This window comes from Hibiscus syriacus, unplaced genomic scaffold, assembly GCF_006381635.1.
Source record: "Hibiscus syriacus cultivar Baekdansim isolate YM2019G1 unplaced genomic scaffold, ASM638163v2 tig00111769_pilon, whole genome shotgun sequence".
NCBI lineage: Eukaryota > Viridiplantae > Streptophyta > Magnoliopsida > Malvales > Malvaceae > Hibiscus > Hibiscus syriacus.
Genome location: NW_024063172.1, coordinates 1,143,742 through 1,155,855, shown reverse-complemented (window position 1 = coordinate 1,155,855; position 12,114 = coordinate 1,143,742). Strand labels below are relative to the sequence as shown.

The 12,114-nt window shown below is 32.2% G+C and overlaps 1 protein-coding gene across 1 annotated transcript; it reads left to right on the top strand.

Annotated features, from left to right (window-relative positions):
- The first annotated feature begins 4,953 nt into the window (after nucleotides 1–4,953).
- LOC120169973 lies at nucleotides 4,954–8,690 on the top strand. The gene is made up of 4 exons (XM_039178044.1): nucleotides 4,954–5,102; nucleotides 5,924–6,975; nucleotides 7,205–8,078; nucleotides 8,497–8,690. Exons 2-4 carry the CDS (start codon nucleotides 6,007–6,009, stop codon nucleotides 8,502–8,504), a joined length of 1,851 nt encoding a protein of 616 aa, XP_039033975.1. The 5' UTR covers nucleotides 4,954–5,102; nucleotides 5,924–6,006; the 3' UTR covers nucleotides 8,505–8,690.
- Nucleotides 8,691–12,114: the final 3,424 nt, after the last annotated feature.

The window sequence follows — 12,114 nt, the reverse complement described above, 5'->3', positions numbered from 1 at the left end:
AAAAATTCTAAAAAATATTTTATAAAATATCAAAACAATTAAATAATTTTTTGTGAAAATGAAATTATTAAATTAATATTGTAGGTGGAAAACATGAAACACTATTAAAAAAATTGAAACATAAATTACATAACTTTAAAAGAAGTATCGATCATTTTTATAAAAAGTATGGACACTTTCAATATAATATAATGTAATAGGTAAATTTGCAATACTATCGGTATAAATATACCGATTTACTTATAAAATAGGTAAATATAAGCGCTACCTATTACATTATATAAGCGCTACCTAGTATGTTATTGTACTTTATAATATTTCCGGTTAAATAATATAACATAACCGATATAAATTTTAACCTGTCACTTGTTTAACCGGTCACGCCGTATATTAGCCGTTTTTTAGGCGCCGCACCGCAGAACTACCCCACCCACTGTTTATTTTTCAACTTTGACGAAACAGTTGTAGATAAAGCTAAAATCTTGCCCCCTTTTTTCACACTTTTCCTTCCCATAAATCCCTTTTTACACTCACATGAGAGAACAAAATTTTAAATGGTAATCGATCTATTGATCGATTAATTTAGATTGAAAATTGTAGAGGAAAATAAGATTTTCTCAACTCAGTTTATTCCATTCACAAATACAATGATTCAAATACTTTACCTTACTTAAAGAATCTAGTGCATTATCCCATTTGACTAACTTCTTGTTGATAACATACTACCATCCTTTAACATACATACATGATACATGTCAAAATTATCTCATTATGTTAATTTACTCTATTTTCTTCTTTTTCACATAATTTTGAACTTATAAATGTATTCGAGATTGTATTTTGAAGGTGGTAAATCACTCACAATCTGTCTTTGGTTAAACTACTAGAATGATGACTATGCATACCCTATATAATTAAGATATGTATGCCATGTTTTGTTACGTTTGCATAATGTTTAAAGGAAATGGAATAACATTAGGAGAAGGTATGTTAACCCATATTTTAATCCATGAAAAATAGGAAAAGTGACTAGATATAATAGGCATATAGTGGTTACAAGATGAACCAAATAGTAAAGAGTACATGTTGTAAAACAAGTATGCTTTTGTGGTCTTTTATACTTTGATGAATCCATGGTGAAATTGGTGTTTTGATACATGTTTGGACTGTCATTGATTATGATATATATTGCACATGGATTAGGTAAAGTTTGATAGGATATCAACCATGTTTAAACATTGTTTTGACCCTTTGGTGCATTTAATATTTATATTATACTTGTGATAGTGAAACCAAACTAATAGGTTATATCAATACTACCTGTTGACGAAAACGGGTAAAGAAAACAAAAGAACACGAGAATTTTACGAGGTTCGGCAATGTGCTTACGTCCTCGGTGCCTAGGCGGCGCTAGAAGTTTTTATTCAATGATATTTTAGGTCTAGGTTACATCTCTATTTATAATAGAAAACCCTGGTACATAATTACAAAATCAACCCTGTCCTCTTTACTGGTATATTTATGAGCCATACCTAACACTACCCATGAAAATATCGACACCATAAGCAAATTTCAAGTTATAATGTGTTATTTCGGTATCGCTATTGGAATTTAGTGTATACCGATACAAATAGAATGAATTGAGAACACAATATATCAATCAAGTATATATTCTGTCCATACAAAAACAAAATCTTAGGTGATTTAAATGTTAAATTTATGAGATTTAATATTTTTACCTTGTTTTTATTAAAAATACAATTTTTGAATTTTTTACAAATTTTATTGGAATGCAATGGTTAATGTCTTTAAATATCATCACCAACTTTCTTTTTTATTTTTCATATTATTGAGATTTTGAAGCTTTTATTTTAACTTATTCGGATATTATGTTATTGTATTTCTCCCTTACCCACTTTCATTTTCTACTATTAATATCAACCTTTAATTTTCTTTTATTTAACGAAACTAAAAGAATGTAGAATTTTTAAATTTTACAATGTATAATTACATCTAGTTATATATATCCTTTTATCACGGTTGCACCTCTCTTGTGTTGTGATGGTGTGCAGTCAGCCTGACCCCATACTAATGAAATCATGCCACTGAGTCAAAGGGAACCCACATGATCTTTGGCCCACTCTTAACCCTTTTTCTCTAAGTACATAAATTGGGTAACATCATATTCACATCAAACGATGGAATAAACAAGTAAAGTTATCCTGCTAACATTTTTCGTTTTCTACCCAATAGATAATCATATAAACAATACATTTTAAGAATATATATATATATATATGGTTTCGCATATGTGACACTTAAATCCAAAGAAGATGTGAATAGTTAAACACATTGTTACCAAAATCCAAAGAAGATTTGAATTTTATGAACTTTATTAAAAAGGAAGAAATATATATAGTACACAAGTAACATAGATCAGGCCGGACGAAAGCAATAACGCATGAATAAAATTTACCTTAATCCCTTCACAAGGTTACGAGATTATATTTAAACATTTAAAAACATGATAGCTAACTAATATAAGATTTAATAATAATTTTTTATCTAATCCAACGATAGATAAAACAACATGCAACAAAGAGGACGTGACGATGAGATAAGGATGAGATGTGCAAGAGGGGATGATAGGTGGGTGGGCTGATATCCTGACCGGAGCTGTGCCGCCCTTCCAACTGTACGGAAGCTGATGTTCCCATCCCATCAATATTTATTACATTTCATTTCACATGTTCCTTTATAATTTCCCCTGGACCATTTCTTCAAACCCTCCCATTCGCCCCCCCCCCCCTCAAAACAAAATATTGTTATTTTTATAAATATTGCAAGTCGACGAGACTTTATTAGACTCGGTAACAACTCAAGTGCAAGACGTTTTACTTATGGGGTGTGTTTGGTTAGGAAAATGTGAGATTTTTATAATATTAAAATTCATATTCTCTTGTTTTGTTGGCTGGGATGTCATTCTTGATAATCTTACATTATCAATAGTGGATTTTTTTGAGTATATTATCGGGAATGTCATTACCTTTATTTCTTTAGGTATTGTTGGATTACCGACGTTTTGGATTAAAACGCCCTTAATTTTTTTTTCAAAAATATTCTTATTCTGTCATTGAATAATAAAAATTTTAAGAATTTTAAATTACAAATTTATCCTTAAACTATTTTAGATTTATAAAAAAATCTATAATTAGAATTTTATATGAAGTTCAGGGGTTAAAATAAAATTTTACCCTTTCATTAAACTTTTTTATATTTTAATTTTGTAAAAAAAATTAAGAATTTAAATTTTTTAAAGAGAATATATAAATATTTTACAACTTGTTAAAAAATTAAATATATAATGACAATTTAATAACATATAAATTCCAATAATCTTTTATTCCTTTAACCAAACACGGTAATCTTACATTCCTGTTAAACCAACCAAACACAAAATACAACATTCTTAATAATCATATTCCTTAGTAATCTTTTATTCCCACTGATAATCTTATATTCCGTGAAACAAACGCACCCTTGGAGTTTAACATTAATTTTATTTTAGTTTATATGGCATTTCATAATTCGGAGGTCTCTTACGGAAGCTGCTCTTAACCTGGTGTTGGGGGTAGCCTACTATCTTACCTCCCCATTACCCCATAGATATGAAAAAAAGGGACAGCCATTTATTTTTATATGGCATTATATATTCTAATTACTAAATCATCATAAACAAAGCATTTACAAAACCCGATTAGGAATTAATTACTCAATTACATTGTGTACGAATAAAAAAGGGTATTATTATAAAAAAGTGTATATATAGGAGGAAAATAGGTTACAGGCCGCCGTTGAATCTTGAGAATGGTGTATGTTTAGGTCCTCCAAATCCAATAGTTGAGATTTGGGCTCAACATATCTATGGTTATAAACCATTACCCAAACCGTCATAGTTCTACATGTACATCACTTGTTTTGTCAATGAGCCCAAACCATTTTGGAACAACTTCAAATATACCCACTTCCTGCTTGAAATTCACAATCCGTCGTTCTTTATTTAAAAATTCTCAATCGTTTGATAATAAACGTTTAAATATCCTATAGTTGTTGGTGTTCGAACTGACATTCCTTTTAACTACTAAAATATGAAGTCACTTGTTGAATCCCAGTAAACTGAATTTACTAAAATATCGAATGCTTCATATTAAAACAAGTACATGGTGGATTTTATTATTGGATTCTATGAAATCGCATTAACTATCGTGTTATGAATAACCTTCCAATAGCTCACTTCGTAATCATACTCATCATTTTCCCACACATTTTTACTGTTCAAGGTAATCTCTTGACATTAATTTTTTTCCATTAAAACTAGAATCAGATATAGATAAAAATCTAAATCCAAAAAGAAGAAAAAAAAAGACGATACATTAAGAAATAATGTTCATTTTTTTCCTTCTTCATCGAATAATTCAGATTAAGAAATAAAAGACGATACATTTGTTCTTTCATAACTCAACTATTGTTTTATCAAAATTATATCTAACACCTCATTTTAGTTTCATTTTAATCATTTATCGTAAAAAAATTAATGAAACTATAGATATGATATTTTTTAAATTTAATGATGACACACCAGTATTATCGTTATTTTCCTAACGATGGACGACTAGAATGAAAGCAAAACGTAACTTTAGATGATTTTGAAACAAAAAACAGTTGAGTGACTAAAACAAAATAAAAGTGATAGTTAAGATACTAAATGTATAGTTTACCAATAAATATGAATTAGAACACTACTAATACTATTCGGTTTCTTTTCAATTGTAGCGTATTTTCTCCCTTTTTTTATATGAATTTTGAAGAAAAAAAAGTGTTGATTACGGTAGCTGTAAGATCTTCACTTTGCTGTCAGAATCCTTACCCAGAATCAGACATAAGAGATAGAAGACAAACAAAAGTAACTCCATAGTTTCGGCTCTCTCGTAGCTTCTTCAAACTCACATTTTGAGCAAAGATCTGAAAGCTATATCACTGAAAATTGAAAACATAAAAAGAACAGCTTTTTCATTTTTTGTGCCTTTCCATATTCTTCCAAGGTATCATCTTGCTCTCTTGTGTGTGTGTGTGCGCGCGCGCTTTTGAATTCTTATTTCTGGGTATTTTTTTCTGGTCCCGAAGTCTATTTTCAAAGTAGTTCAGTGTTCCATTGTTCTGTTCTACTGTTCATATAAGCCACAAAGGTTTGGTCTTTTACTGATATGCTTTTTTTTAAACAATAAATTCTGGGCTTTGTTTCTTTAGCTGGATTGTTCGATTACCTGAGTGCTCTTTCCTATCATTCTTTGTGCCTTTTGTTTGTTTAGTGGGGAATTTGGGATATTAATTAAGAACTCGTACTTCAGATCCAATTGAGTGCAAAATGTGGTAGCTGAGTTCAGAATCGTGCCCTTTGCTTGTTCATGCCATGATCTTCATTTCGTGCCTTGTATTTGTTAGCTTAAGCATTGTAGAAGTAATGGAATCATTTTGACTTTCTTCTATTATTTTAGGTATTCTTTCAGTTGATATTGGAACTGGATACAAATGCTTACTTAAGGGAAACCAGTGGAAAGAAAATAAAATCTTTTCCACACAATGAGTGCTTTAGTTTACATATTCTGTTCCGTGTATTGCTTTTCCGATCAGGAATGTTCAATCGACTAAGCAATGAGCTATTTTACCTGGACTCGGGTGCGAGTGTTAGACACAAGTATGTTTGAACTTTTGAAAGGTTTTTCCATGCATTTGGATTGCCCTTGGAGGGTTATGTCCCTATACTCCGATATTCCATGTATTTAGAAGTTCTTTTAAATGTTCAATGTTTAAGATTTCTTCCTTTGCAATCTAGATGCTAATTATATTTATCATTGTCATACAGTGTTAAGGCTTTTTTTTATGATTCTCATGTCGTGAGAGATATAATTGGTGCCATAGGACTCTTATGCCAATAACAATCTAAACATGGATAAGGTATCTCCGAATTGTCCATACCCGGGGTGCTTTTTCTGTGTTATGAAAGAAGGAAACCCTAGTAAGCGCAGAGCCAGTATTCTGAAATTCTTTAGAGATCTTCCTTCGCAAGATGATGATGGTCAGGTTCTTCCCATCAGTGGCCTTTGGAATACTGCCATGGCACATCCTAATGATCCAGAATTCATTGAGTTGGGGATTTTCGATTGCATGGCTGCACTGATCTGGAAAGGTCTCAAGAACCGTCGCTGGCTTTCTCACGACCAAAATATATATATTCCTTATTACGCGGCACATATTATTGGATCCTACACCATGAACATGGAAGAGTTTGCAGAAACTGCTGTGCATGCTGGTATAATTCCTCCCTTAGTTGAGCTTCTGAGAGGGAGGTTGACCTGGGTTGAACAAAGAGTGGCAGTTCGAGCCCTAGGACACTTGGCTACATATTCAAGCACTTTTCCTGCTGTAGCAAGTCATGGAGAAATTCTCGAGCTCTCCATTCAGCTTGCAATGAGTTCACTGGAAATAGTTTACTCTCACTTTTATCAGAATGTTGATAGAAGGCTAAGTTATCACTGTGATCTGCTTACTCGTGGTATGGGTGGTGTTGAAATGGAGTCGAGGAAAGCTGAAGAATGGGCAAGTCAGCTGCAATGCTGGTCCCTTCAACTCATTAATTGCTTCGCTTTCAAGCCCGAGTTTCTTCCCACCATATGCAAACCCGAATTTCTTGTAAAACTACCGGGAATGTGGGGTGGACTCGTTAATGAAAACTCACCAGCTGGTATTGGTTTATTAAGAACCATCTGTCACCATAAGCTTGGTAGGGGACCTGTTGCTAGCTGTCCTGGTATTATTGAGGCATTGTGTAATATTGCTTGCTCGTCCGATGATTGGCAGTACATGGCTATCGATTGTCTTCTTTGGTTGCTTCAAGATCCAAGTACATGCCATAAGGTATATTCCTCTCGTATCTGGGTGAGAAACTTTATATCCAATTTAACAAGGAAAGCTAGATCACTACGCTCAAGCTTTCATATGAAGTCCAAGAATAAGTTTTAATATGTTGATATAATGATCTTTGAAATAGCTTACCTCCACGAAGAATTTTGCCATGTGTACTTGTTCGGATTTTATTCTTGAAGTTATGATATTATCCATAAAACTCATCATATATGTTATACAGGTGATAGATAAGGCAGTACCTGCACTTGTTGACCTAGCGGAGATTACGGCTCTGGGTGATCACAAGAAACTTGGAGATTCCATTGTTAATGTTCTTCAGGAATGCATTCAATCACAAGGGACGATACATGGCTCTCTTAGTAACCGTACGAAAGAACTGATTGAAGAACTATTGAGTCCGAGGCAAAGATTGAAGTGGGAAAAGAATATGCCAAAGGAGGATCTCCATATTAAACAGGCTGCTGCTTTAGTAGTCAAGCTCGAAGGGAACTCTCTTTTCTCGTCGGGAAATATATCTGGAGCAGCATCAAAATACTCAGAAGCAATATCGTTGTGTCCAATTAGATCCAAGAAGGAGAGAGTTGTTCTGTACAGTAATCGTGCTCAGTGTCATCTCCTATTGCAGCAACCCTTGGCTGCCATAAGTGATGCTACTCGTGCATTGTGTCTTCACAATCCAGTGAACCGTCATGCCAAAAGCCTATGGAGAAGAGCTCAGGCTTATGACATGCTTGCTTTAGCTAAAGAAAGCTTGCTCGATGCCATTCTATTCATAAATGAATGCTCTCAGTCAAACGACCCAGATCTCACGCTGAGGCAAAATAAGGTTCCTGACTATGCCGAACGATTAGTCAAGAAGCAAATGCGTGCAGCTTGGTTATTTAGAGAGTCGGCTATTAAACTTGGGGGTGTTCATTGTGACGGTGAAGCAGGTGACATGTACGGACCGGATACAGATGACTCAGAATGGGAAACAGCTAGTGAAAGTGATGAAGGAAATGACGGAAGGGCTGAAATGGGTGATGACGACGATGATAGCGAATGGAAGAATGAAGATGAGGGGGAAGTTAAATATGACAAACCCACAATGAAAGGTAAATTTGAACATTTTAACGTTCCATAATGTTTTAATGCATTTCTTCATGTTTGGTGTTATTATATCTGTTCCGCGACACCTATGTCCAACATTTATCTAGACATGTTACGAGGATATGACCCTGTAAGAACCCCCAAAACATCTAAACATGTCATGAGTTTATAGCGCATGCAGTTTCATCCCATCTCATATCTTCCAATCAAAGTTCGAGGTGTAGAAGAGTTGTAGTATGCAATCAAAGTTTTTAGGAGATTATGATGTTCAAGATCGTGCCACCTTGAGCTATGACAGGTGTAGTTTGCATTGTTCTCGAACTTGATTAGCTTGCAAGCCATATGTTGCTTTTAGCTTTTAATCCGGATCACTGCATTAGTTCCTCGAATTCTACTGACGTAAATCTCCGATTCAACATGCAGTTCGCTGAAGATGGACCCGTAAATGTTTGAACGAACACTCGGCATGCAAAACATGAACATTCGGCTTGTCTTTGGTTTAAAAGGTAAACCATGTTTTACAAGTATTCTTTTATGTGATTTTCACTTGCAGAAAGTTAATACAGATTTTGAGTGTAGAGAACAATTGTCTCCAAGGGTGTGAAGGCTTTTGTGTTATGTTATTTGGATTTAGAGATGAATGTTGTATTCGACACAAATATGTGTAATTTTTAAAATTATTCATAGTTGGGTCTTTCTATTCTACTTTTCGTCCTGTTTCGCTATAAATGTATAATCTTAAAAACTCTTACAACTTTTATGGATGTCGGATACATCCATCCCTTCAGTCTGTTGATATATCCAACATCCATGAAAGTGATGTGAGTTTTCAAGATTACACATTCATAGTAACGCGAAAACTTAATTTGACTTATTAGATTTAGGAATAATTGTTTAGATTAAGATTAAATTTTTTAAAATATAAAGTTTAAGAATGAGAAAATTAGAGCGGGACTAAGTCCATAACTAATTTAAAGTATAGGGATTGTTAGATGATTTTGACCTTTTATGTTTAGCCAATTATACAAAATATTCCATTTTTAAAGAGTGATGCTGATGTATTTACATGCATTTAAAAAATTGAAAATATTAAAAATAACTATAAATTATTGAATAGAGTCGAGGTAAGACTAAGGGGGTGTTTGGTTCAAGGATTGTGGGATTCTCATGGGATTGGAATCCCACATTCCCATGTTTGGTTAGCCGGGAATCTCATTCCCGGTAATATTTTATTACCAATAGTAGATTTTTTGGGGTATATTACCGGGAATGTCATTATCTCCATTCCCTTAGGTATTGTAACATTACCGGCATTTTGGATTAAAATGCCCTTAAATTTTTATTTTTTTTTCAAAAATATCATTCTTCTGTCATTGAATAATAAAAATTCTACGAAGGTTAAATTACAAATTTATCCTTAAATTATTTTAGATTTACAAAAAAAAATCTATAATTAAAATTTTATATGAAGTTCAGAGGTTAAAATTTTTTTACCCTTTCATTAAACATTTTTTATATTTTTAATTTTGTAAAAAAAATTATATAAATATTATGAATTTAATTTTTTAAAGAAAATATATAAATATTTTACAATTTGTAATATTATACAAATATATAATAAGGACAATTTGGTCAAATATACATTCTAAAAATCTTTTATTCCTTTAACCAAACACGGTAATCTTACATTCCTGCTAAACCAACCAAACACAAAATATAACATTCACAGTAATCTTATTCCCTGGTAATCTTTTATTCCCACTGGTAATCTTACATTCCGTGAACCAAACGCACCCTAAAGGGGATGTATCCAACATTTATGAAAACAAATTAAAATTACACATTTATAGTGAAATAGGACAAATAATAAAGTATAACTATGAGGAGTAGTTTGGTTCACATAATGTAATTAAACTTTAAATATTATAATAATATAATATTACTTAATATAATATTGAGTATGTTGGATTATCGTGTTTGGTTAGAGGAATATAATATAAGAAAAATATATATAGTTCTGTTAGTTTTTTAAGGATGGATACCAAATTGAATCCTAAACTAAACGTTAGATATAATTTTAAAAAATAAAATTTCTTTTAGGATAAATTATATAAATGATGACTAAAGTTTGAATAAGTTTCTTTTCCCCCACTTATGTTTCATATTCTAGTTCGACTTTGAACTAAGCTCAAGTTCGAGCTTTAATTTTTTTATTTATTTTGAGTTCAAGTCGAGTTTGACAATTTTAAATTCCCGAATTTTCGAGTAAAATTGAGTTTGATAGTTTCGAGTTTAAATTTGAACTTTTTGAATTGAACGTTCTGAATCGAATTAGATTCAACAATACTTAAATTCTACTCGATTCGCTTACAACCTAGTGTGTTTTGTCTCCTTAAGGGACTGGCTTTTGTGAGACCATTACTAAATCACCAGTTCCAGTGATGATTATAAGATAATATTTGTTTAAAATCTTTTATAATTATCGAAAATTTACACATTCTATAATATAAATATTCGAACTTAAAACCTCTAGAGAAAATAACGAAAATTTTAACATTAATGAATTAGAAGTATTTAAAAGAGGATTGAGCATTGAAGTAATTAGTATCCGAAGAAGAAATATTTAGTCATATTCTAATGACAGTAGCATCGAAAATAGACGAATGATCCCTGACGGATCTACATGTTGGCTAAGGTAGGCACTGAAATATAATTATTTTTATATTTATTATTTATTTTATTAAATATGTCGTTCATGAAATTTTGTATTCATCTATATATAAAAAAATTAGATAAAAAAGTGTAATTTTTTTTGTAATTTTTTAAAAAAATTAATGTGGTCCCATATATTTTTTTTCAATGTGATCATTCAATTAGAAAATAAATCTAATTTGCTTTTTTCACTAAAGTTTTTCGTCGTTGGTCGTTATAGTATTTGTGTGTTAGTTCATGGTGCTTACATGTCTGTCCAGGGTGCTCACGTGACAATCCAGCTGTCATGTTTGAGTTATAAATTTAGCCCATTTGTCATGTTAATTTATCACCTTGGACTTTCATATCAGTACCATGGACTGTCATGTCAACACTGTCAACTGTCGCATCAGTATCGTAACGATCAACTACGAACAAACATTGGTCAAAAGATCACGTTAAATTTATTTTTTAAGTTAGAGGACCACGTTAGGAAAAAATAATACAAGGACTACATTAATTTTTTTTTTCAAAAGTACGTAGACATCTATACCTTTTTACCAATATTTTATATCACTAATATATGTGTCTACTCATATACATGTAAAAAGAATTGATATAAATAAAAGATACAAGTTAGTAAATCAATTTTTTTAACGGAATATATTTAATTAAATTGGATTGATTTCGATTGATCTGCTCTATGGATATTGTTGACCCGTAGGTGATGATAAATAACTTTTTTGGCGGCTGAGTGGTGGCAGTATTGTGGACCACCATGTCAGCATCGTGAATTGACACAACAGTACTGTAATGGTCAACGACGAAAAACGTTGATCAAAAGATCACATTATGTTTATTTTATGAGTTGGAGGGTCACATTGAACAAAACAAAAAAATAATACGAGAATCATATTGTTTTCCGAGTAAAGGGCTTGCATTGGTTACAATGAATGATGGGGATGTTGAGACTGGTGTCAAGCCTCCTTCGAGACGTGTATCGATGAAATTGGTTCGATGTCCGACAACGACGGAAATCGAGAAGCGGACGAAGAGGAAACAAAGGATGAAGAAGAATTATGATGGCTGTGGATGCCAAGGTATATGGAGGCTGCAGATTATGAAATATTTGCAATTGCAGCTGCCATGGAAGGACTAATGTAAAACAATGGCCAAACCAATAGGGATATGGACTATTATTTTTCTCTTTACTTTATATTTTATTGTTAAGAGATTGATATTGAGCGAAAGGAGTTTTGTGTATGTTATATAATAAATGGTTAGTATATGTTTGTGAGAGAATTATTAGAGAAAAGTAATCTTTCAGGTCTATGTTTGAGAGATGAATTT